Genomic DNA, 27,397 nt, shown 5'->3' on the forward strand with positions numbered 1-27,397 from the left:
TTTTGTCAAGCAAAAATAGTCTTTATTCAAATTTAATGGAAACAGGGGTCACTATACTTTGCAAGACGGGGAAAAATAAAATTAAAAAAAATCTTTTCTTTTCCTTTTTAATATAAAACAATATAATCACAATACCAGAATATGGAACTCTACAGTTTATTTCCTATGGGTTACTGCAGGTATCAATTTTCCTTGACTGTGCTATTCACAACTTTGTTAAGTCCCAAAATATGAAACCAAAGTGGTAGGAAACTTACAACTTAGCACTTTCACTAAATGGCATACATCAAAGGGCATCAATTCAAGGGCAAAAATGGTTGAACTCACCATACCTACCTATGTCATCATTCCAGCCTTAAAGTCATCCAGGAACTGAATTCCCTGTAGCAAAGGGCAGGTCTGGAAGCCAAGGCATTTTGGATATTCTACTGTGGGCCATGAGGGGACGACGTTGAGAGAGAAGACGGTTTTCAGTTGAGCAGGAAGGCCTGGTGCCAGGAGGCTTTACGGAGAGGAAGCACTTAGATTTAACAACTGTAGACACACCATCAGGGGGTTAAAAATGTACAGCAGTGACATTTGTTCTACTTCAATCACTTGTGCTACGGCTACCAAACATGTACAAAAGACTTCTTGGGTAGTTCCAGCTGTGGCCATAACCAGTTAGGACCTTGAGTTGGATCTGGATCTAGACCGCGAAGGTGATCTGGATGCCGACCGAGATCTAGACTTGGACCGAGACCGGGTTTTTGAAGCAGACTTTGATCTGGAACGTGATTCTGATGGAAGATTTGGATTTGATTTGGAATTGGACCTGGACCTGGACCGGTTCTCCTGTTTGGTGCCAGCACCCTCATTCTCCCCTCGGCCTTCCCTCTGGCCAGACTCAGACTTGGGACGTTCCCTCTCCTTTGACACTGAGCGGGAGCCTGATCTGGACTGGGAGCGGTCAGTGTCTTCCTTCTTCTTCTTCTTGCTGCTGCCTGACTTGCTGTCTCGTTTGCTGCTTCGCTTTCTGCTCCTCTCGCTCTTGCTGCGGCTGCGGCTGCGGCTGCGGCTCTCCTCCCTGCTTCTCTTCCTCCCCTTCCTCTTGTCCCTGCTTTTGCTGCGACTCCTGCTCCTGCTCCTGTGGAGGTTCTTCTCCTGACTCCTGCTCTTCTCCTTGCTCCTGCTCCTGCTCACACTCCTCCGCTTCTCTGCCTCCACTCTCCTCTCTTGACTCCTGCTTCTGCTTTTACTTTTGCTTTTATGCCTACTGGGACTTCGGCTCTTGGATTTCCTGGTGTTGTCACTGTTCTGGATCTTCTCCTCTGCCTTGTCTTTACTTTTGCTGCGGCACTTGTCCAAACTGCGGCTGCGGCTGCGGCTCTTGTCTTTGCTGACACTTCTGCTTTTCTCCTTCTTGCTCCGGCTGCGGCTCTGGCTCCTACTGCGGCTCTTGCTCCGGGAATGGGAGCCTGACCTGGGGAGGCACAGGTACTTTGGAGTCATGTGTAACTTAAGACCACACCTGAGACCACTGCAGAATATGCCGTACTCCCTAACATAACGGACAAAGGTTGCTGTTTGAAGCCCCATGATCCCAGTCCAGAGCTAGAAAAACTGGGGTGAAGGATGATCAAACTAAAAATGGGAAATGGCACAGGGATATCCTGCTGATCTGCATTTATACCAAGAAGGCTCACCTGGATCGAGATCTACTCTTAGAATGGCTGCTCTTGCTGCTGCCACTTCGGCTTCTGCTCTTACGGGAATGTCTGCTTCGAGAGCGAGACCTATCAGGAGAGAAAAAAATTTTTTTCCTTTGGTAATACTTGACAGAAAGTGAGCCAAGACATTTTTTCAGTCAAAAGTATGTATGGCACTAGCTATGTCCAAGATCAAAGCTGAAAGAACTTCCTCCTGTGCTAATAAACCCAGTTATTTATAAACACCCCACCTGGATGACTCACTACAAGCCCTTACTTAGCATTTTAGACCTTAAGTTTCTCTCTTTCCTAAAGACCCATTCTTTTAGGTGACTTCCTTCTTTATTTCCACCGAGGCCATTATAATTTACCCAATTTCTCATTCCAGAAGCCAGAGCCATCCTTGATAACTGACCCTCATGCTCTTATGTTCTACCTCTTCATCTTCTTGGTCTACTTACCTAGACGGCTGTATACCTAAACAATGGTCTCTCCCATGGCACAAAAGTCTACTAAACTAGCCTTCCTCTACAGTTTGCTCTCTATTTACCTGTTTATTTCACTGTGACTGATTTTTTTTTTTTTTTTTTTTTTTAGCCAGGCACTGCTCAGCTCTGGCTTATGGTCATGTGGGGGACTGAACCTGGGACTTAAGAGCCTCAGGCATGAAAGTCTCTTTGCATAACCATTATGCTATACACCCCCCACCCTTCACTGTGACTATATTTATTTATTTATTTATTTATTTATTTTTAACTAGAGCACTGTGCAGCTCATGTTTATGGTAGTGACTGAACTCTGTGGAGCCCCAGGCATGAAAATATTTGTGCCTAACCACTGTAATACCTTCCCTGCCCAATGAGAGTTATTTCTTATATGGCACATTCTAAGCTTTAACATATATTTAGAAGGGGCCAGACAACGAATGCATAGGTAGCCATGTGTGAGGACCTGGGTTCAAGCCCCTAGTGTACACGATAAGCTTCAATGGGCAGTGGAGCAGTGCTACAGGTGTGTCCCTTTCTCTCTCTCGTTCTCTATCAAAAGGGGGAAAAGCAAACAAACAAACAAAAAAAACCTACTGGTGGAATCACACAGGCACCAAGCCCCAGTGACAATCCTGACTGGGAGGGAAAAACAAGTGGAGCCATCTTCACTGCTGAGCAGCTGGAGCACATGCCAAAGTAACTAAGAGTTGGTGACCATGCCTGACGCCCCAGTAAGTGTATGACTTAGGGAATACAAGAATTGTGAATGTCACAAGCTGCCTCAGAGAAAACATTTTACCTCTACTTGTACTCATGAAATTAAAAGTCCAAGAGTTTTACAAATTAACATTCAAGTTCTAAGTTACTGAATCAGAGAACAGCAAAGAAGAAAAATATGTTATTTATGAACTCATTATTGAACTTCTAGTGAGCTATAACACATAAAGACAAAAATAGTACCTTGAATGACTCCTGGAGTAGGATCTGCGTCGTCTAGAACCAGGCTTGTCTTCAACTAGTCTGATTTTTCTGCCATTGACTTCAGTTCCATCTAACTTTTCCAAAGCTCTTTTCATATCAGAATAAGATACAAATTCAATTACACCTTCATTTTTGCGTCCTTTGTGAGCATCTGCATAGGTCACTTCTCCTGCCTGACGCATATAATCCTAGAAAAAAACCCACAAATAAGACAACTTTTGCTAAAATATATAGTCATCACAATAGAAACTTCTTTCTTTTTTAAACAAACTAGTTTTCCTCAGTATGAAATTTATTCTTAAAGATTTCCAATTAGGGAGCCGGGGGTGGTGCACCCTGTTAAGTGCACCAACTACCGTGTGTGAGGACCCAGGTTCAAGCCCCTGGTTCCAACCTGTCTCTCACCCTCGTACCTCCTCCCCACTCTCAATTTCTCTGTCTCTATCCAATAATAAAGAAATAAATAAAATAAAATATATTAAAAGGTTATTTATCAATTAAAGAGAAGAGAATGCCAGAAAAATCACTCTAGCACATGCAATGCTGGGAATCAAACTAAGCACCTCATGCCTGAGAGTTCAATGCCAATGCTTAACAGTTATGCCAAGGCAGACAAGTTAAGATAAATGTTAACTCTGGTAAAACCCTCGATGTGAAGGATGGTATTACATTTGTTTTATTCTGCCTTATTTTATTATTTTTTTTTAATTATCTTCATTTATTGGCTAAAGACAGCCAGAAATCGAGAGGGGAGGAAGAGATAAGAGAGGGAGAGAGACACCTGCAGCCCTGCTTCACCACTTGTAAAGCTTTCCCCACTGCAGGTGAAGACTGGGGGCTTGAACTCAGGTCCATGTGCACTCAACCAGTTGCGCCACCACCTGGCCCCTATTCTGTCATATTTCTCAATTAAAAATAACGATTGAATGTTTGTTATATGATGGGTATGACTTAACTCATTTAGCCCAGATTGCCAGTTATATATTACCTTCATTTTATAGAAGAGAGAAGCGAGATGTTAAGGTGAGTTGTTCAAGGTCACTCAGGCACTAAGTGAATGAACTGTGTGAGGGATGAACATAAGCGACTAGACTTCATAATATGAATTATTAATACTGCCTCACATACCATGATTGAAATTACCAATCTTTAATGCCAAAAGATGTATTTTAAGGGAGTTGGGCTGTAGCGCAGCGGGTTAAGCACACGTGATGGAAAGCGCAAGGACCTGCGTAAGGATCCTGGTTTGAGCCCCTGGCTCTCCACCTGCAGGGGAGTTGCTACACAGGCGGTGAAGCAGGTTTGCAGGTGTCTGTCTTTCTCTCCCTATCTCTGTCTTCCCCTCCTCTCTCCATTTCTCTTTGTCCTATCCAACAACGATGACAACAATGAACAACAAGGGCAACAAAAGGGAATAATAAAATAAATATTTTTAAAAAAGGGGTATTTTAAAACTTTTAAAAAACTTTAAAAAATATTTATTTCCTTTTGTTGGCCTGGTTGTTTTATTGTTGTAGTTATTATTGTTTTTGTTAGGGTTAGGGACAGAGAAATGGAGAGAGGAGGGGAAGACAGAGAGGGGGGAGAGAAAGATAGACACCTGCAACCTGCTTCATCACCTGTGAAGCGACTCCCCTGCAGGCGGGGAGCCCAGGCTCTAACCAGGATCCTTATGCAGGTCCTTGCGCTTTGCGCCATGTGCACTTAACCTGCTGTGCTACCGCCTGACTCCCTTTATAAAACTTTTTATCCTATTGTCGCCATCACTAGGTATTATGAAGTTACTTTTAAAAAATATTTATTTATTCCTTTTTGTTGCCCTTGTTATTTTATTGTTGTAGTTATTGTTGGATAGGACAGAGAGTCGGGCTACCACCCGACTCCCAAAGTTACTCATTTTGAAAGCTAACAATAGCAGCTGGGGAGATGGCTCAGGGAACATAGGTGACGGTTAACTGCAGGGAAATTGTGCAGATGCAGTCACAGCCGCCATGTTGTCCCCTCAGCTTATTGCCAGTTCCCACCAGAGTTAATACGATATTCTCGGAGTGCCTTTCCCAACCAATCCTGTCACTCCTGGTTTTTGCCCTATAAAGCCCTCCGGCTTCTGCCTCTCTCTCTCTTGCCCGCTTTTCACCTCGGTGAATGGACGCAGGGAAGGGTACTGGGCGTAGCGGAAGTGCTAGCTCCACATGGCCCAAACTGCTGCGCTCTCACTCAACTCTGAGGTGCCCTCGCGAATAAAGAATTGTGTTCCCTCTCCGCTCCGGATCTCCTCTCTCTCTCTCTCTCTCTCTCCTCCGCGTCGCAGCCTGGCAGTTAACTTTTTCTTTTATTATGAGAAATTATGGGGCTGGGTGGTGGCACACCTGGTTGAGCGCACATGTTACAATGCACAACGACCCAGGTTCAAGCCCCCAGTCCCCACCTGCAGGGGGAAAGCTTCACAAGTGGTGAAGCAGTGTTGCAGGCATACTCTCTCCCTTTCTCTTTTTAAAAAATATATTTATTTATTAATGAGAAGGATAGGAGAGAGAAAGAACCAGACATCAGTACATGTGCCGGCAGGGATTGAATTCAGGTCCTCATGCTTTAGTTTCATGCTTTATCCACTGCACCACCCCCCGGGCCACCTCTCTTCCTAGCACCTTCTTTCCTCTTGATTTCTGGCTGTCTCTATCCAACAAATAAAGATAATCACCATCATAAGCCAGAGCTGAGCAGTGCTCTCGTAACAACTAAATAAAAAATAAATTAAAAAGTAATGACCCTATATGTACAGAAGTAGTAATCTCCCCAACCTTAACCACTGTCCAACTTTATTCCAGAAGGTTAAATAGAACCCAAACCTTTAAGTCTTGCCAGCTGCACCGACTCGACAAATTCTCCACAATAAGTCTGTATTCTGTCCGAGTAGGAGGGCCGTATTTATCTCGGCCACTTCGTCTATAGCCGTATCCACCTTTGGAAGGTTCAAAGAGATAAGACACTTCAGTGGAGGAAAATGAAAGAAGGATACAGCACACATTCCCCTTAAAGATACAATTACTCCCACCCAAACAGTACCTCATATATTTTAAATTCTATTCCCACCCTCAATTCTATACTAGATTAAAAAATAAAAAGCAATCAGCAAAACATGAAAATTTAATTTATAAAGTTGTTAAGTGGATATATATTAATATTTACATTTAAAATCAACATGCATAAAATAAAAATATTAAGTTATAAATAAGTAACCAAACTATTAAGTCAGTTACTGATATTACTCACAGTGATTAAAGTTTTTGTGAATATTATATATATAGATAGATAGATATACATATATATTAAAAAAAAAAGATTTTCAGGCACCTATTTCAGTTTAATCTCATCTGTGTCTAACCCTTGGGATCCTCACCACCCAGGTCTAATGGGGAAAGGTTGCGGTCGTCACATGGCTTCCTGTTTTTGGTCAGCCAAGGGCCACAATGGTTCAAAGAGCCACGCATGGAAAGGTAACCCAAGGTCAGCAAATGGAACAGGCAGTCATCTTAGCCTCAAAGGATTCTTTTAATTAAAACATTGAGGTCTTTGTTAAATCTATGTTAAACAATTGCATTACAGAGAAAAAAACAACACAAACATACATCATTAAACATATTTATAAAGTATTAAAACAAGAAATTCATGACATTAATTAAAATTAAACATTATCAGATGTTTATTCATAATTTTACATTTAAAAAGATACATAATAAAACAAATGGTTTAAATATCAATACATTTCAATGTGACAATTAATAATTAAAAATCAACACTTAATAACAAAAGCATGTCACTGATACAAGTGTCTCTTAAATGCTTACTGCGTCCAGAACCGTAACTGCCGTCTCGACGTGGGCCTCGGGCATGCTCAACAATTACTCGTTCACCACAAAGGTCTTTGCCATTCAGTTCATAAACAGCATCATCTGCATCACGCAGATCATCAAACTCCACAAAACCATATCTAGAAGAAAGCAAATAAAATTCTGGTTGGTACCATCTTGATATTCAGCTTCACTAAACATTCAAGTGAAAGCAATGAGGTTCATGCTTAGCAAAGGTTAGGTATGTTTTGCAAACTAAGGATCAGCTTTCTCTTCCCTTTTTGTTGAAACCACTTAGCTTTGTGTGAACAGGCAACTGCAAGAGGATAGGGAGACTTTTCAAGGTAGACTCCTGTCTTTCTAGTAGGAGGCTGGCAAAATATACAGACCACTAACTTTGTTCCCAAGTAGTTGGTGGCAACTGCAAAGATCTCTACAGGGATGCTTGGTATAAGGTATCAATAAATAGTACAAGATTGGTCTTTCAAATCACATACAAACTCATCTTTTAGCTTTAACCTGGAAGTGATGTCTCAGAAAAAACTGTCTATATTCAGTTACTGTGTTCAACACAGTTTTAGAACAATGCTTTAGGTGAAAACAAAACAAAAAAATCTCCCAATACTCTAAATCTCTATGAAAGAGAAAAAAGAAAAAAAAAAGTTCTTGTTCTTCTATCTTAACAAATCAGTCACAAGTGAGCTAACTGCTCCTCAAATAATCAGTGAAGCAAACTGAAGCTATTTATTTCCCTTTGATATTCCAAATTTGTTTGAGGTTTTAGCCATACTAGGGTCCTCTAAAATCTACATCTAATTGTACAAACTTTACATAGCACTGCTAGGGATTTCCCAGCAAAGATGTCTGGTGGTTTAACACATACCTGAAAGCCTACCCACCCACCCCCCATCCAGTCCTACTAATCCCTGGCTAAAAAGTATAATTAATAAAACTATAAAGCACAAATTTTGTAAGACTTTTTATAAGCAAGAGTAAACCAGTACTCTATAAACTACATTATCAGAAAGGTTTAAAACTTAAGTCTAATTCAGCTGTGGAAAATCTAGCTTTGTGACCACTATGTATAAAAACAAAAACCATCTTAATGGCCACCCTAACACAAAGTCACAGGCAATGTCTTTAGTGTACATAGACAAACTGAAACTAGTGTCCTGTGTGTAAACACACTATAACTAAGAATAGGTATAAAACATGCCAAATGTTTGTGTAGTCTTAGAAAAAATTATTCAAAAGCATGACAAGTAATACTTGTAGTTTCGAAATTCCTTTACTAAATCATTCCTTTCAAATGAGTGTTTCAGTGTGACAAATGTACAACTCAGGAGGGCTCTTTACACTAAAATGTCTGAGTGGCATGCAAACATTGTCAGTGCATCTAAACTCCATTAAAAACACAGACACACCCAACTGTTTAATGGCAAATACTTTGTAATAAATTCAGAAGCCATCTGGCTCAATGTATGGACTATGAAGTCTTTATATTGTAGTTACTTTTGCCTTTCCTATGTAGAGTGAGTGATCAGGAAAGCTATATTGTCATTTTTAGAGATAAAATCAAATCCAACTCCTTTCAACTTTATTTCTAAATAGGTAACTTCTCCCACCTCTTCCAAAAAATACCTTCCTAAATTTAGTTATCAAAACTGGCCATAGGTCTTCTTTTGCCCACAACATTATTTCTCTTAGCACCATGTGATAGCCTGGTAATAAGCACAGTGATGAGAAAAAACATTCCACAATGGGTTTGATGAAAAGGCCTTCAGGCCCTTCTGAAAGTTACACACTGGCTCAGCACCATTCAGTGACCCTAACTCTACTGAAGTGGTGTCAGAAGGGTAACACTAACTCTTAAAGATAAAGCAAGTCACAGGAACATCCCAACACTTTTCTCCAGAATGATTAGGGTTTACAGTTACTGATGCATCAGAGAATGCAAGACCCAGTGGTCTGCAAGTCATCTGGGATAGAAAGCCAAACTTTCACTGATGATAAGTGATGCTTATGTCAGTTTTATGTAATGCATTTTCTCAGACTCAGAGGTCAAGCATGTTCACCTGGTTTCAAGACATAATTCACTCTGATCTCTAATCTCTAGATAAAGTAATGATAATATATTAGGTGGAGGCATAATTATTAAAGTCCCAACAAACAAGTCACCCTGTAGCTACATCTGTGGAATACTCAAGCCTTTTACTAAAATAGCTAAACTGACAGCAAATTTATTTCACACAAAAATTTTGGCTATTAACTGTGACAGTTACAAACTCAATTGGGAACATTTTAATGTCAAAGTCCAGCCCCAGGATTAAAATAAGTACCTGATGCTTCTTTTTAGTCACTGACATGTGGGATCAGCTTGGAAGATTGAACCAATAATCTTTTCTGCACAACAAACCACCCTGACGGGGAGTCCTATTCTGAAAGCAAGACCAGATCAGTGTGTCTGCTTCTATCAGATTACTGTTTATCCAATTTGTTTACTGAAAGATTTTTATTTTATTCAAGTAGATGAATGCATTCACCAAGTAAACAGGAAAACTAGATAGTAATAAAATGTTACTTGGCATTTCTTAAATTATCTCTATACTATACAATGTTACCTCACTTAATATTCATAATACCCAAGGGTGGGGGTACTAATATACCTGTTCTACAAATGAAGAAATTGAGGAACCTAGCTTCTATCACACAGCAGTCTGTGCGCAGCCTGAGTGGTGGAACCATGGATAAGGCATCAGACTCTCAAGTATGAGGTCCTGATTTCAATCCTTAGCATCACATGTGCCAGACTGGTTCTACCATTTCCCCCCACCCTCCTTTCTCATAAATAAACCTTTAAAGGAAAAAAAATATATATGTGTAATAGAAGCCTGAGGTAACGTCACAGTTCGAACTTGTAATTACTGAAACTGGCCCAGATTCTAGTTCTGATTCTCCTATAGGCCGACTTGGAAAAGCACACCACATTTATTTCTCTTAATTTGGCTTAAAGATGGGATCATTCAAATCACCATGGTAATAACAGAGTATATACAACAGTGACAGATATGCAGTAGATTATCATCTACTGTATGGGTCCCAATTTATGTCATCTCAACATTTTAGTTATCTGAATTAAATTTTTGTGCTTTGAACAAAATTAAGTTCTTTCTGGTAACTAACACCAGAGATTCTTTCTTGTTCTTGGCATCTCTGTGTCTTGAAGCAAATGCCATGAAGCTAAATTCTTCTACCTGACATTACTTTCCTTTTGAATTCTGTCGAAGAGTATATGAAATAAGCAGAAGCATGTATACACACTTGGTATGTGTATTTTATCTCTGGTGCAACTTATGAATAAGTCTCTCAAATATTACCTAATAGATACATTTCTTCTTTTAAAAATATATTTATTATTGGATAGAGAGCAATTGAGAGGGGAGGGGAAGATAGTGAGGGAGACAGACATCTGTAGCCCTGCTTCACATTCATGAAGCTTTCCATCTGCGGGTGGGGACCAGGAGCTTGAACCTGCATCCCTGTGCATTAACCAGATGAGCCACACCTGGCCCCTAAAACAGATACATTTTTAAATTATACTTGTAGGCAACCTTCCTCTTCCGTCCTATTAAAAACAAAGAGCATCTTCCATTAATTCTAGTATAAGAATGAAAAAGGTAAAAAAGAATTCAGGAGAATAAATCCAAGATAAATTAAAAAAAAAAAATCCCTCTAGCATGCCTCTTCTTGAGTCTAGATTTCATATTTTTCAATCTCTCTTGTGCTTACATGAATGAACAAAAAGGATGGTCTTAACTATTAAATGTACAATATTTCTCAACTGAAAGATAAATCTTTGAACAAAAGCCACATTGAATTATGTGGGCTCTTAAAATTTTTTATTCCATGTAGTCCAGGAGGTGGTTCAGTGAACAATTGGACTCTCAAGCAGGAGGTTTTGAGTTCAACCTGGCACATGAACCAGAGTGATATCTGGTTCTTTCTCTCTGCCTATCTTCTACATGAATAAATAAAAACAAACAAAAACCAAAATAAAAAACCTTACTCCATCTCTATACCACTGCCAGTGTTCTACTGGGTTGTTGAAAAAGTAATGACATAAAAAAAAAGTAATGTCGTATTTTTGCACAGAAAAACATAAAGAAAAATATGTCATGACTTTTCCGACGGCCCAATAGTTTTCTTCCTTTTTTTTCTTTTGCTTCCAGGAAGCCCAATAGTTTTCTTCACAATGGCTGATACTGATACGCTGCTCAGACTATCAGTCAAAATCTGGAAAGCTATTTTTCAAACTAGGGTATTCCAAGGCTTATTAAAAACATTAATTACTTTTTCACTTAACAAGAGTTATCATCTGAGCTTGTACTGTTGTTAAATAGGTTTTTCCTGCCCCTAATAACCTATCAATGGCCCAAATGCTACTCTGTGTTCTGCTTTTGAAGAGGATGTGGCTTTTATATTACTCCTTTCAGAGTGGCTTAGAGTCAGTTCTGTCTTCCAAGCATCTTAACTGAACAAGAAAACTGGAAAATAAAATCCTGTCTGAAAAATGAGGAGCATGACTTGCTTTGCTGATATGCAGATCAACAGCTAACTGGACAAGAGGGTGCTCTGTTGCATACCAGCTAGCTGATGGAAGTGGATGTGAAGAGCAAGGGAAAAGCAAGCCTCCATGCGTGTGCCTGAGGTCAGGAGCCCACCAATGCTGCTTACCGAGGGGCATGCCTTGGATGTTCCTTCTATAAGAAAGAATTGCCCCTTTCCACAGTGGATCTCTGCTCACCTTTGTCCTAAAACTGTGCCACATGCTTTTTCTCTGTATGTGGACATGACAGTCCTCAGCCAACCATCAGCAGGATGTGAGTTTTGTTTTCCCAATGTGGTGAGCCACTCCCACATTCACTCATTTTCCTTGTAAGAACCGAACCTCTCCATGGCTGGTCAGGATTAGGGATGTTGCTGTAGCCAAGGAAAAATTTTCATCTGTTGAAGTTAACCCATGGGGTGGATTGAACCCTTAAGCTAGGGTCAGTGGCATGGTACTTTAGGGCAGAGCCCTTAAATCTACCCTGAAAGAAATGGCATTCAGTGAACAGGAATCAAACAGCTTTCTTTCAAATCACTGAGTGTTGGTCCTACACTTCATCCAGCTTGGTGTTATGAGGTGAAAAAAGTCATGACACACTGACAAGCCAGTAATAAAAAACTACGCAATAGTGCTTGAAGAACTGCAGAAAGGCATTTCTGCAACCAACTCTAGTGCTCAGGTGAGGGCAACTCAGAGAAAGGCTTGTGAATGAGAGAACCAGTGGAACTGCCGGGTTCTACAGGTCTGCAACATTCCAGGGAAGCAGTGGCTAGGTTCTCAAAGTAGAATTAACCACCGTCACACCCACTGCTGTGGGTCACTGATCATGGCTGTATTTTGACTTTTCCTGTAAGGGTTGTATATAGCCCCCAAATGAGGAGCTTCTACCACGTGAAGTAGGTTCCTGAGACTCCTTCCTATGCTGAGACAGGAAGGAGGCTGCTCTGGGCATTCTGGCCTTCCTATAGCCTCAGAGGAGGGAGGGCCATCAAGGCCACCCGGAGGAGGTGGATGACTTACCCGTGCTCACTGAGTGGCAGAGCTGGGGTGCGACTTCAGGGCTCACCAGTACCCAGTCTGGGGCTCTTTTCACGTCGGCAAACTGGCAGTTCCCGCACACCAAGAGCTCTCTGATTTGAGCTAGTGTGGATTCCTGGTCTGCAAACGGTGGCCACAGCTCAGTCTGCACTTGATCTTTCCCCACCTTCAAAGAAGAAAACCTACCTCATGATTTCTCTCTTTCAGATCCCCTATCTAATTCACTACCAATAATCTTATAACTGCTGACTGCCTAATCCTGTATGCCCATTTAGTCCACTGTCTAGTTCTATACTTTTCCCCCCATCCTACTGAGCTCTCAGAACTCTCTTCCTGTCTGTTCAACTAAGTTAATTTCAGGATATGGCTATTTTTACTTAATCAACTTATCTCTTTTCTTGGAGCAGGGAAAGCCAGTCACTGTATTATCCCTTTGTAGCAGTCTATAACGACTCCTAACTGTTTAAATCATTCTCTAAACTTGGAATGCCTTGATTATACAAGGTGAAGCTTATCAGTCTTCTTTTTCAAAATACCTGAGAATTATCTTTCATGAAGTCTCAGAAACTTGCCCGACTCCAATAATTTTAGCACTTCCCTTATATTTAGCACTATTTAAAAATGTTTTACATGACAATGGTCTTGGCTAATATTTAGCATGGTGCCTGGCACAATGTAAATGATTCATAATATTTCATTCTTCATATCACGTGAAGACTGTATTGCTGCTGCTGCTGCTACTACTACTACTACTACTACTACTACTACTACTACTACTATTCCCATTTTACAAATGAGAACACTGAGGCTTGGAAAGGTTACACAGCTTGCTCATTATCAAGAAATTCTTAAAGATAGTACCCGGATTTGAATCAAGTTGCACTTGATATCCAAACCCAAGCTCTTAACCACGAGGTACACTGCCTTTTGTAAAGGCAGATATATCCTTTCTCCCACATTCCTGAGTACAACTCTTCATTCAACACAAGCTGCTGGTTCACTTGACAATCTACCACCAGATTAAGTCAGGTTGTATTAAGGTTTCTTGCTGCAGTAGGGTAAAGTCTCTAGAGAAAAAGAAATTGATCTTGGGGTAACATAAAGCACCTCTAAACTTGGGGTATGTGACAACCACGTTACTTTCACTCGTCTTTTGGTTCCCATTAGCCAGTGTCAGCCATCTGGTCCTTCCGAAAACATGTGTGGGTTCAGAACATAACAGACTAGAAGAATAGAGGAAAAATAAGATTATTCTGTGCAATCCCCATTCTGGAGGCCCCATATCAACCCCTAGAAACTGTCTGTTTTTAAGCCTTAGCAAAAATTAGACCAGCATAGTGATAGTAAAGAAGTGGGTCTACAACATGTTGCAATGTGCAAGGACCCAGGTTCGAGCCCCCGGCCCCCACCTGCAGGGGGAAAGCTTTGCGAGTGGTGAAGCAGGGCTGCAGGTGTCTTTCTGTCTCTTTCCCTCTCTGTCTCCCCCTTCCTCTTGATTTCTGAGGGTCTCTATCCAATAAATAAAGATAATAAAAAATAATAAAAAAAGAAGTGGTCCTAGATGTGAATGGCATCGAAAATACTATGCTTTTAGGACTGTATTTTATTAGTTTTGTAAGGAGTGGTGACTGGGGCCAAAAAAAAAAAAATATATATATATATGCATGGATAGTGGATTAGATGGACTAAAATCAAACACGATAAAGTTTACAAGCTAGTATGTTGTCAATAGGTTCTCTAAGATCTGATTCAATCACAAACTACTACAAACATGAGTACTCTAGCCGTCTCCAAACCCTTTTGTGATAATTTTCACAACTCTGAGGTTTACTGTTGTCAGACAGAGAAATGAAAGCTCAGAGCAAGTTAAGTAACTTATGAAGGCAACTCAACATCTGTGATTCTTCAACCCCATGTTTTTAATATAAAATAAACAACTCTTATCACTATGTTTTACTATTTCTTATAAAATAGTGGAAAAATGTTGTCCATGAGTGCAAACACAGCTTGAGCAGCATAAACTCTAGAATCACACAACACCAGTTTCATCAAATTATGTACTGTGGAAGACAATGTCCATATGACTATAAGCATCTTCGTAGATGTTAAATGGAAAGAAATATGTGCATTTGACATGTATGAAGCCATGAAGTGGAACCAAACCTACAAATCATCAAAATGTAATACTAGTCTAGGAAAACAGCAAAACAAGAAAATACTAGCCAACCTATAAAGGAATATTCACATACTGTGATAAAGAAAACAGAAAACAATCATCCAGGCAATAAGACAAAGTCCAGGCAAATACGACAAAATTCCTCTATGGTGGTAAGATGAATCAAAGTTGAGTCTTACTTAGTAACTATTCCGTGGAAGTTATCTCCCAATTTATTTTAACTTCCAAAACTCTTTTAAAAAGTGAATCAACAGTGCTAGGCAACTGTCACTTTTACCACCTTGTTTCTGCCCGCTGAAATGTAAACTGGCAGAATGCAAAACATTTGTAGGTAACTTGTGGATCAAATCACTAGAACCTGCCCCCATCACAACTAAATGCTTAATTTTTACATTTAAAGCCTAACATGGCAGTTTTCCTTAAAAGGGAGGATGGGGAAGCAATCACACCTGAGTTCATGTCAACTTCCTGATACTTATCAATGATAAAGGCAAATAACATTTAGATGATCAAGAGGGGAGAGGGGGACAGATTTCCATGCATTCCCTGGTAACATACTAAGCTCACAAAGACTTAATCATAAACTAAAAGCAAACAAACACACCACCTTGGGTGAAAGTCATATTACTAATTTAGAATAAAACTCTTGGGCCGTAAGATAAAATTACTGATGGCTTGAGAAGTGATGCAGAGGATAAAGTGTTGGACTCTCAAACATGAGGCGATGAATTCAACACTCAGAATCACAAGTGCCAGAGAGATGCTCTGGAGGTTTCCTGTCTCCCAACCTCCCTTTCATGTAGAAATAAATCTTAAGGGTGGTGCATAATAGTGGTTATGCAAAGAAGTTCTCGAGTTCCAGGCTCAAGTTCCTGTACTACTTTAAGAGTTAAGCAGTGCTCAGGTAAAACCAAACTTAAAACTACCATACACAGGTGGGTGAATTAGCATCGTAGTTATGCAAAAAAAAAAAAAAAAAAAAAAAAAAAGACTCTCACACCTAAGGCTCCCAGGTTCAATCCCCACACCCCTAACCGTAAGCCAGAGCTGAACAGTGAGTACTCTGGTAAAACAAAGACAAATCATAACCAAAAAAAAAAAAGCCTACTACACAGTCCTTGTGGTGTACTTTCTACTTAAAAGATGTGTCTCATGGGGTTGGGTGGTGGTACACTCAGTTGAATGCATGTGTTATATTGTGCGAGGACCTGGGTTCAAGTCCCTGGTGCCCACCTGTAGTGGGGAAGCTTCACAAGTGGTGAAGCAGTGCTGTAAGTATCTGTCTGTCTGTCTATCTCCCTCTTTATCCCCCTCCCCTCTAAATTTCTGTGTCCTATCAAATAAAATAAAGCTTAAAAAGTAAACAAGACTTTGGTAAAGTAAATAAGTAAATATTGAACAAGTCAAATAGCCGATTTAAAGGAAAGGCACACAAGAAAAACATATAAATCTTTTTTAAAATTATTTATCCATTTATTGGATAGAGACAGAAACTGAAATGAAAGGGGGAGCAGGAAGGAAGAAAGAGACACTGGGAAAATAGCTCAACTGGAAGAGTGAAGGACTCTTGTGGCTGAAGCTACTGGTTCAAGACCCAGTGTGACATGTATTGAAGTGGTGCTCAAGCCTCTATCTCAACGTAAAACTCTAATATATGAAGTAATTAAAATAAATCTTAAAAAAAAAAAAAAAAACAACCTTCAGCTTCCCCCTTCCCTCTTGAAGGTCTCTGTTCATGAAGGTCATCTACTCTGGCATCCAGGCCTAAAGACAAGACTAATATAATGAACCTGGCAGAGTTAAGAAGCAAGTGTCCTTCAAGTGCTTTGTCAGGTATTATTGGAAGTTCAGAGATCTTCATCTCAAAACTAAAGGCATGTCCTCAAAAGATGGGCATGCCAATTCAGAGTACAAATACCATCTGCCTCACTTTTGACAGTGCTTGGCTTGTCGGGATTCTCTGCAGAGACCAAAGATCGCAGACTGTGGAACCCAATCTCTCTTCTAACCCTTAAGGGTAAGTCACCAAAAGAAAGGACTGAACTATGTGGAAGCCTTGAATGACACTGTGATGTATTGAAAAAGACTTGGTTCCCAGAGAAATAAGTCAATAACTCATTTTGTAACCTTGGGTCAATCTCTTAATCTTCCCAGAACCTCATGAATGCAAGGCTCTACTTACTGAGCTACCTCCCTATCCCCTCTATGAAAAAAGAAAAAAAAAAAAGTTTTAAATGTAGGGCCAGGATGTAGCACATCTGATTAAGTGCACACATTACAATGCACAAGGACCAGGGTTCAAGCCCCCATCGCCATCTGCAGGGGAAAAGCTTCATGAGCGGTGAAGCAAGTCTGCAGGTGTCTCTCTGTCCCCCACTCCATGGTTATCGCTGGGGCTCAGTGCCTGCACCACGAATCCACTACTCCTAGAGGCTATCCCCCCCCCCTTTTGTTGCCCTTGTTTTATCGTTGTTGTGGTTATTATTACTGTTGTTACTGATGTCATTGTTGGATAGGAGAGAGAAATGGAGAGAGGAGGGGAAGACAGAGAGGGGGAGAGAAAGACAGACACCTGCAGACCTGCTTCACTGCCTGTGAAGCGACTCCCCTGCAGGTGAGGAGCTGGGGGCTCGAACTGGGATCCTTATGCCGGTCCTTGCGCTTTGTGCCACGTGCACTTAACCTGCTGCGCTACCGCACGACTCCCAGAAAGGTATTTTCAAGACAGAGGAGGGAAAAATCAGCCAGCACTAATTCTCCCTTTCTGGATACGCTCGATTCCCGTCCTGGTGCTGAGCGGCACTGAGTGACATCCCCAGAATCCATCCCAGCCAATGACACGCTGGGAGCAGAAACTCCCCAATAGCCCCCCACAGCTAGGAGCCGCTGAGCCTGACCAAAACCCACAAACACCTAAACATCTCTCTTCCATTTGGAGATGCCAAGATATGAAGAGATTGCTGGAGGCAAGTTGTCTTTCTCCTTCACCATTTATCTGGGGGAAAGTAAGCAAGCATCTGCCAGAAGTGATGGCAAAGAGTCCACTGACATACTGGAGAATTAAAATAGAAACAAAAACCCAACTTGTCTGAGGGTACTTCCTTAGAGCACAGGACATGCTTGAGGTCCTAGATATAAAGCCAGTGGCAGGCACCACCTCATCCTAGAGCTGAGCACTGCTCTGTTTGCCCTCATAAACAAATGGGGGGGGGGGTTATTTATGAGACAGAGAAGAGACAGAGCCAGATCATAACTCTGGCACACGCAATGCCATGACTCAAACTCAGGACCTCATGCTTTAGAATCTACTTCTATCTACTGAGCCACCTCCCAGGCTGAAATAAACAAATCTTTGAATAAAAAAAAAAAAGCCAATTATCCAGAAACCTAGGACAGTATACTAAATGTATTTCATTTATTATCCCTTCCTAAGAACAAACACAAATAGAACAAGTACTTGATTCACTGAGGTTTTTCTTTTTAAAATCATTTATTTTAATGAGAGAAGTCTTTTTGCATAACCATTATGCTATCTCCCTAGCTTTTCACTGAGTCTTAACATTGCAACATTAACTATGCAGAAGTACATAGGCTCCTGTGTGGAATATGGGCCCCAGATCAAAGTGATGGGGTTTACAGTTAAGTTTTTATATACTTTTCCCATATCTGGGAGCTACTCTCTTCTCTGATACAGATTTCTGGTCCTTTTTCCAAGTATGACATCATCTCCCCAGACAATAACTTGAGTTCATCTCCATGTTAGCTGTCAGCCTCAAACAAAAACTAGTAAAGTCATGGGCCCCTTGGAATATACCTAAAATAGACCTACTAGTTTTTTTTTTTTAAGTATTTATTTATTTTCCCCTTTTTTTTAAAAAAAATATTTATCCCCTTTTGTTGCCCTTGTTTTATTGTTGTAGTTATTATTGTTATTAATGTCATGTTATTGTTATTAATGTTGTTGGATAGGACAGAGAGAAATGGAGAAGAGGAAGACGGGGGAAGAGAAGGATAGACACCTGCAGACCTGCTTCACCGCCTGTGAAGCGACTCCCCTGCAGGTAGGGAGCTGGGGGCTCCAACCAGGATCCTTATGCGGTCCTTGCGCTTTGCACCACGTGTGTTTAACCCAGTAGCCCTTGTTTTTTATTGTTGTAGTTATTGATGTCATCACTGTTAGATAGGACAGAAAGAAATGGAGAGAGGAGGGAAGACAGAAAGGGGGAGAAAAAGATAAGACATCTGCAGACCTGCTTCACCACCTGTGAAGCGACACCCCTGCAGGTGGGGAGGCAGGGCTCTAACCAGGATCCTTATGCCAGTCCTTGTGCTTCGTGCCATGTACGCTTAACCCACTTGCGCTGCCTGACTCCCGACCTTTTTCTAAAACAGAGACCCCCAGTCTTCATCTACAATATTCTTACCTTTAGGTTCATTAGCCAACAATTTGTTCTGCTTTAAAGACTTTTTCATGATGCCAACCTGACTTCCTTGAGCAGATGACCCCCACCAATGTATCCTAGAGTCCTGCCACCCCAGGAAAAGAGAGAGGCAGACTGGGAGTATGGATCAACATGTCAACACCCACGTTCAGGGGGGAAACAATTACAGAAGCCAGACTTTCCACCTTCTGCACTCCATAATGATTCTGGGTCCATGTTCCCAGAGGATTAATAAATAGGAAGGCTTTCAAGGGATGGAATGGGATACGAAATTCCGGTGGTGGGAATTGTGTGGAACTATACTGTCAATATTTCCATTTTATAAATAAAAATAAAACCAAAAACATTAACTATCGTATTTTTTCTTTTTATTTGAAGGTATTCCCCCCCCCCCAGAAGATATGAAAACAAAACTTCCTGGTAATAGATATCATGGAAACTCAATTAAACAAACCAAGATGTGTCTTCAAAATTCTTATGTGTTTATTCCCCCTTGTTGCCCTTGATTTTTTTATTATTGTTGTTGTTACTGATGTCGTTGTTGTTGGACAGACTTCCCTGCAGGTGGGGCTCGAACCGGGATCCTTATGCTGGTCCTTGCACTTTGTGCCACTTGCGCTTAACCCATTGTGCTACCTACTGCCCGACTTCTTTTTCTTTTTTAAGTTTTTCTTATTTCTTCCCTTTTGTTGCCCTTGCTGTTTTACGTTGTAGTTATTATTGTCGTTGGGGAAGACAGAGAGGGAAAAAGATAGACACCTGCAGACCTGCTTCACCACTTGTGAAGCGACTCCCCTGCAGGTGGGGAGCCGAGGGCTCGAACCGGGATTCTTACGCTGGTCCTTGCGCTTTGCGCCACTTGTGCTTATCCCACTGCGCTACCGCGCCCGACTCTCATTTTTTAATTTTTTTTTATATTTATTTATTTACCCTTTTGTTGCACTTGTTGTTTTTTATTGTTGTTGTTATGATGTCATCATTGTTAGGACAGAGAAAAATGAAGAGAAGAGGGAAAGACAGAGGGGGAGAGAAAGACATCTGCCGACCTGCTTCACTTGTGAGGCAACTCCCCTGCAGGTGGGGAACCAGGTGTTTGAACCGAGATCCTTACGCAGGTCCTTGCGCTTCACGCCACATGCTCTTAACCCGCTGTGCTACCGCCCGATTTCCTCTTTTTCTTTTTTAAAGACTTTATTTTTACTTTTTTTTTGCCTCCAGGGTTAATGCTGGGGCTCGTTGCCTGCACTACTAATCCACTGCTCCTGCAGGCCATTTTCCCCATTTTGTTGCCCTTGTAGTTTGTTTGATAGGACATAGGGAAATCGAGAGAGGAGTGGAAGACAGAGAGGGGAAGAGAGACACCTGCAGACCTGCTTCACTGTTTGTGAAACGTCTCCCTTGCAGGTGGGCCGTGGCTCTTAACTGGGATCCTCAAGCTGGTCTTTGTACTCTGAGCCACGTGCACTTAACCCGCTGTGCTACAGCCTGGCCCCCTTATTTATTTAATGAAAAACATAGAAGAGAGAAAGGAGACATCATTCTGGCACATGTGCTGCCGGGGAATCAAACTCAAGACCTCATGCTTAAGAATCCAATGCTTTCTCCATTGTGCCACCTCCTGTACCACTGCCTTCAAAATTCTCGTTTTGCGTGATTTCACTGTACTATAAAACAGGGGCCTGAAATTTATTCATTTATTTTGCTGCCATGGTTATAGCTAAGGCCTTGTACTTGCATGGCTACATCATTTTATTTATTTATTTATTCCCATTTGTTGCCCTTGTCTTATTGTTGTAGTTATTATTGTTGTTATTAATGCTGTTGCTGTTGGATAAGAGAGGAATGGAAAGATAGAAAAGACAGAGGGGGGAGAGAAAGACAGACACCTGCAGACCTGCTTTACCACCTGTGAAGCGACTCCCCTGCAGGTGGCGAACCAAGATCCTTATGCTGGTCCTTGCGCTTCGTGCCACGCTTAACCCGCTGCGCTACCGCCCAACTCCTGGCTACATCATTCTTGGTAGCTATTTTCCCACTTTTCTTTCTTTCTGATAAGAGGTTGAGGGACGAGTCACAAAGACTGAGAAAGAGACAGTGGAGAAATACCTGCAATACTGCTACATTGCTTGTTAAGCCTTGCCCCTTGGGGGGACATGGGACTTGAACCAGGGTTTTCTTGCATGGTAATATGTGACTTCTAATGGGTTTGTCACTACCCAACACCAAGTTTTGGTGTTTTTTTTTAACCAGAGCACTGTTCAACTCTGGCTTATGGTGGTTCTGGGGATTGAACCTAGGACTCTGGAGTCTCAAGCATGAGAGTCTGCTTGCATAACCATTATGGTATCTACCCTCTGCCCCAAGGCTTGGAAATTTATAGCCAAAATTTCCTGGAAAGTTTAAATTTATGTGTGTGTGTTGCTGGGGATTGAACATGGGACCCCAGAGTTTCAGACATGAAAATTTTTTTGCATAATCATTATGCTATCTCCCTAGCTCACAAGTTCACTTTTTAAAAAAATCTTTTTTAGGGGACTCATGCTTTACAGTCGACAGTTAACACAGTAGTTTGTACATGCATAATATTTCCCAGTTTTCCACATAACAATACAACCCCTACTAGGTCCTCTGCCATCATAGCTTTAACCAAGTTGGAGAAAAAAAGAAAACCACCACCTCAATGAACTAAGGATTTACTTGTCCTGATACTAGGCAAGTTAAAATAATCTTAGAATGTGATAAGTGAAAAAAAAAAAGTTCTAAGTTCAGTCATTAGCTAAATATAAAGATCTATGATCCAAACCACAAGATTCGTAAAAAGAGACAAGCGTATTTTAAATAACTTCTATAACTTTATATGAAAAAAGGTGACTAATAAAAAAGAAAGTCCATAAAATCTACAAGTAATCAAAGACCAAAAAAACTGTCATAAACTGGAAAACTATAAACAGATATTGCCAGTACTATTGTTTCCCTGATCCTAGAGGCTCCCTCTTTTCATATCTCGAGGGTTCATACATAAAATCTTCAACTGGACACTAGATCTCCTTTGCAGAGCTAGTCTACTTGTCAAATGTTCTACTGGGTCATATACAATACTGAGCTCCAGCGCAACATATCTAATTTATCTCACTTCAATAAATGTGAACTTGTCAACAATCCTTCAACATCCTATGCATCCAAAATACGCTTTAAGTTTCCATTCCTCATGATCAAAATCTATTACATTAAGCAGTGTTTCACTATTCTTAAGTTTCCAGAACTGGAAGCTTATATGTATTGCTAAAAGACAATATATTCTCCTTATGCTTTCCCTATGTAATCTTTTGGAACTCTCTCCTGTACTTCTGTCATTTAGTCCGGTCAAATCTTGCAAGAAATACAGCTCTATCGCTGTTTCTTTTCCCAGAAGTCATTTTCCTCTGTAATGATTCCTGAAGGCTACCGGGAGATGTACCTCTCGATAACTGCTGCACCTACCTTCACACGCCTAAAATGACTTCCCACCCCTCATTCGAACCTTGACCCTCAATCACAAATGCCATAGCTTGGCAGCAGACCTGTAAATCTGTATTATATCCCCCCCCCCCCCCCCCCCGAGAACCAGGTATTTAGGGCCCTAGAAAGATCTGTCTTTCCTCACCTCACTACTTCCTGTGGTCCTTCAAGACTTTGAATTCTTATCTAAGACTTTGTGTTTCTGATTTATGATGCTAAATTTCCAGATCTTACAAGAACTCAAAATGGCTCCTTATTGTACCACCACTAGTTATGGTATACACTATTCCCGAGCACATTTGTTCAAAGCCCAAACAACTCTTTTTAAACAAACCATTCCAAATTTTTACTTGGAGAGTGAGTATTTAACTAAAAGTGTACATGTCATAACAACACTCAAACTTAGGGAAGAGCAGAGCTTTTCTTGTCTCCTCTCCAATTCCTATCAGTTACCTTGGTGGGTTTATCACATTTGTTCAAATAACCAGTTTTCCCATCAACACTCATTTTATACTATCAGTAATCCTAGAAAGATCTCATCAAATATGTTTCCCACTATTAAATACAATCTAACATGTCTAGCAATCACAGTCAAATTCCTTTGATTATAGTTTACTCTATGAGCCAGTATCTATCATTTACTCTATGAGCCAGTATCTCTAACCTTCCTCTTCCTTGTGGAAGAAGACACTGAGGGTCACAGCACTTGACCACAGACAGCAAGTGGTGAAGGCAGAATGTGGTTCAGGTGTGTCCAACTTCAAAACCCATGTTTTCCCCACAAAATTTATTGTCACCTTCATTGTGGGTCTGAAGGAAACTGCGTGTTGAACTTGATTTTTGATAGATGGTACATATCACAGTGAGAACGAAACCCTACTACACCACTTACTCTAGTGCATTTCTCAAGAACTGAAAAAAAAATAGTACTCTCCTGAGGCTTTAATTCTACAAGACACTTACATGGAATGTTCTTTCTAAAAGTCAATTCGGGATGGCTTCTAAACCCAAACTTTTTTCTTCTTCTTCTTCTTCTTTTCCTCTCAACTGTTTAACTTATACTTTGGCATCTTTCGGTAAATTATTAGTTTTATACTGGAGAGTCAAACTGTGGCCATATCAGACAGGCCTGTTGCAAAGTAGTTCTTTTTTTTTTTTTTTTTTTTTCCCCCTCTGGCATTTCCTGGTTCTCAGTCGCAGAAACTAGTCGCCCCCTGCTTTCCCAAACCAGATTAGGAACACGAGTAACAAACCAGGCTCGAGGTTCGGCCATTTGTCTCCTGTCTCCGCGAAGGCTCAACGAGACACTGCTCGGGGTGCTCACTACTAGCTAACAAATTCTCCAACGAAGCAATTTTTGGCAAACTGGAGGATGGAAACCACAGCATGGAAACTCAGCACGAAGTCTTAAGAGATAAGGAGTGAAAGACTTGAATTTACCCTTGCAGAGGGGACGGTGAAGGCTTTCAGCGCGGCAAGACGATACTTTGGAAACTGTCACTAGACGACTCACAACTGAGTCTCCCGCCCAAAATAGTGTGGCACACGGCAAGTCTAAAAAGGGCCTCCCTCCAGAGCTCTGTCCCCGGGAAAGCTGTGTGGTGACCGTCTGCTCCATCAGACTGGGAAAGAGGTGAAAAGGGGGGCAGGAAATGCCGTTGATGTCAGGCAGCCCTCCGAGCGGGAAAGGTCGGCCTCCACCCGGGGATGGGGCAGGCCCCGCTCCCGGGCCTCGCAAGGAAAATCCCCAGCCCCCCCCCCCCGCGTCCCGGGGCTGTGCCCTCCCGCCCGCGGCCCCGGGCCCACTCGGGCTCGCCTGCTGCCGGCCCCTCTCACCACCGCTCCCATTATCCCGCTCCCACCCCCACGCGCAGGCGCAGTGGGAGCCGGGGCCTACCCGCGCCCCCGAGGCGCCGCGACTATGGCGGAGCCGGAGCAGGCCCGCAGCTGCTTCGCGCGGGCAGGTGCCTGCTCCCGACCCCGCGGCCTCCCCGCCTCCTCCGAGACCCCGTCTCCACCCCGCGGGCCCCTCTTCGCCCTCCTCACCCGTTCTTCAGATCCACCTCCAGGATCTTTCCGTAGCCCTTAAAGAAACGCTCCACATCGCGCTCCCGGGCTTGGTAGCTCAGACGACCGATGTACACGCGCGGCATTCCGGCGACAGCAGCAGCAGCTAGGCCCGGCACGGCCCCTTAGGCGGCGGCCCGCAAAGCTAGAGCGCGGCGGCGGCGGCGGCAACGGGCGGGCGGTGGGACCGACGCAGGCGAACCCGGGCGACGTACGCGAGCACGTAGCTCGTGAGCGCGCGCCTCCCACTCCCCCCTCCCTCTCCGCAGGCGGAGGGTAACGGGAGGAAACTCACGGCCGCTTCCCGCCTGGGCAGGGTGGGGGCGGGGCTCGCAGAGGGCGCGCCGGCGCGGGGCGGGGCCGGCTGATGGACAGGCGGCGTAGGTCGCTCCTCTGGCTCTCTCTTCCTCGGGTCCTCGGCTTATCTTCTCGCGAGCTTGCGGTGTCGGCGCCTGCGCAGTGCAGCCTCATCGCGGCCTGCGGGTCTGCACCTTCTTGACTGCTGTCTTTTGTCCTTTGGCTTCGGAGTTGAATGGAGTTTTGGGATTCAGCCTGGATTCTCACAGCTCGTTGCGCGCCACCTCTCTCAGTCTCATTTGTCTTCTCTGTAAACTGGGGTATTAATCCCAACCTTCCAGAGCTGCCTTTAGAGTCATATAGTAGACACATAAAATGTCTAGTATCTAGTATCGTGGCCAGCACATCCCAATAAATGACACCAATGTTGTTATTCTTTTTTTCTTTTCCCCCAGAGCACTGCTCAGCTCTGGTTTATGGTGGTGCTAGGGACTGAACCTGGAATTTAAACGACTCAGGCGTGAGTCTCTTTGCATAACCATTATGTTACGTACCCGCGCCCCACGGATGTTGATTTTTTAAAAATAGGACACTTGGCATAAATAGAAGCAGTATGAAACGAGGAAGGCAGTATTTAAAGAGCTAGACTAAGGTTGAAAACAGACTCTACTTTTTTCCCCTCTGCTATTTTTCTTAAAATTTTATATTTGTTTATTTTCCCTTTTGTTGCCCTTGTTTTTATTATTGTCGTCCTTAGGACAGAGAAATGGAGAGAGGAGGGGGAAGACAGAGGGGGGAGAAAAAGACACCTGCAGACATCTTTCACCGCCTGTGAAGCGACTCCCCTGTAGGTGGGGAGCCGAGGGCTCGAACCAGGATCTTTACACGCGTCCTTGCGCTTTGCACCACGTGAGCTTAACCCTCTGAGCTGCCACCCAACTCCCGCTATTTTATATATATTAAAATTTTAAATGTTTTCACTGGTTCAAATGGCATATAGTGAAAAGTCTTCTCATCTGTCTGTTTTTTTCTTTTTTCTGCCTCCAGGGTTATCCCTGGGATTCGTGCCTGCACTGCTCCTGGAGGCTATTTTTTCCCCCTTTTTGTTGCCCTTGTTGTTTATGGCCCTTGTTGCCACTGTTGTTGTTGGATAGGACAGAGAGAAATGGAGAGAGGAGGGGAAGACAGAGAGGAGAGGGGGAGGGAAAGACAGACACCTGCAGACCTGCTTCACGCTTGTGAAGCAACCCCCCTGCAGGTGGGGGGGGGAGCCAGGGGCTCAAACAGGGATCCTTATGCCGGTCCTTGGGCTTCATGCCATGTGTGCTTAACCTGCTGCACCATCGCCGAATCCCCTCTTTTTTTATTTTTTCTTACCAGAGCACTAATCAGCTCTGGCTTATGGTGGTGTGGGGGTTTGAACCTAGGACTTTGGAGCCTCAGGCATGAGAGTTTCTTTGCATAACCATTATGCTATCAACTCCCACTCTGTCTTTTTTTCTTAAGGTATACTTTATTGATTACATATTAGAGAGGGAGAGTTTCATATGAGTCAGAAAAAGAAAGGGCATTACTCTGGCATGTGCACTGTGAGAGACTGATGCTCACTGGTGCTGCCATTTCTCCAGCTCATCTTTTTTTAAAAGATCTTATTTATTAATGAGAAAGAGAAAGGCAGAGAGAGAGAGAAAGAGAAAACAGACATCATTCTTGTACATGTGCTGCAGGGGATTGAATTCAGGACCTCATGCTTGAGAATCCAATTCTTTATCCACTGTGCCACCTCCCAGACCACCAGTTCATCTTTGTTCTTCTGGCCATTAACATCCCTCCCAGAGGCAGACTATATGGTCAGTTTCTTAAACATCCTTTCCAAGGTATTTTACACAAATAAAAACATAGACATAAATTGTGCACCTAATATATTTGGAAACTCATCCCTTAAGAGTACAAAAGGAGAACAGGAGTGATAGCATAATGGTTATGTAAAGAGACTCATGCCTGAGGCTCCAAAGTCCCAGGTTCAATGTCGTGTACCACCAGAAGCCAGAGCTGTGCAGTACTCTAGTTTAAAAAAAAAAAAAAAAAAAGTACAAAAGGAGGGGAGCTTTGTGTGTTATGTGGAAAACAGAAATGTGACACATGTACCTAATACTGCATTTTATTATCAACTGTAAACCATTAATTCTTCCAGTAAAGGAAAAAATAATTTAAAAAAGAGTACAAACTGAGCTCCTCTGGACTGTTTTTTCCTCCTTGGGA

General features: G+C 42.2%; 1 protein-coding gene across 4 annotated transcripts; it reads right to left on the reverse strand.

The window, feature by feature from the left end:
- SRSF4 (serine and arginine rich splicing factor 4) lies at positions 1 to 25,153 on the reverse strand. 4 transcript variants are annotated; one of them, XM_060205674.1, is made up of 8 exons: positions 24,818 to 25,153; positions 12,638 to 12,775; positions 11,813 to 11,988; positions 7,006 to 7,148; positions 6,007 to 6,119; positions 3,137 to 3,345; positions 1,686 to 1,775; positions 1 to 1,462 (listed from the first exon to the last, which is right to left on the reverse strand). In XM_060205674.1, exons 3-8 carry the CDS (start codon positions 11,926 to 11,928, stop codon positions 664 to 666), a joined length of 1,470 nt encoding a protein of 489 aa, XP_060061657.1. In that variant the 5' UTR covers positions 11,929 to 11,988; positions 12,638 to 12,775; positions 24,818 to 25,153; the 3' UTR covers positions 1 to 663. The 4 variants fall into 4 exon arrangements, with proteins under 4 accessions (XP_060061657.1, XP_016043341.1, XP_060061658.1 ...); XM_016187855.2 differs by having other exon boundaries at positions 12,638 to 12,821; XM_060205675.1 differs by lacking the exon at positions 12,638 to 12,775.
- Positions 25,154 to 27,397: the final 2,244 nt, after the last annotated feature.

The sequence above is a fragment of the Erinaceus europaeus genome, chromosome 13 (genome assembly GCF_950295315.1).
Source record: "Erinaceus europaeus chromosome 13, mEriEur2.1, whole genome shotgun sequence".
Taxonomy (NCBI): Eukaryota; Metazoa; Chordata; class Mammalia; order Eulipotyphla; family Erinaceidae; genus Erinaceus; species Erinaceus europaeus.

Bases quoted from the DNA above. Each gene is read 5' to 3' on its own strand.
- SRSF4 (XM_060205675.1), bottom strand. From the start codon at position 11,928: ATGTGGGAGTGGCTCACCACATTGGGAAAACAAAACTCACATCCTGCT. The intron at 6,120-7,005 runs GTAAGCATTTAA...AACCTTCCAAAG, and splicing joins CAGTTACGGTTCTGGACGCA to GTGGATACGGCTATAGACGA. The intron at 1,776-3,136 runs GTACTATTTTTG...CTCTCCTGATAG, and splicing joins TACTCCAGGAGTCATTCAAG to GTCTCGCTCTCGAAGCAGAC.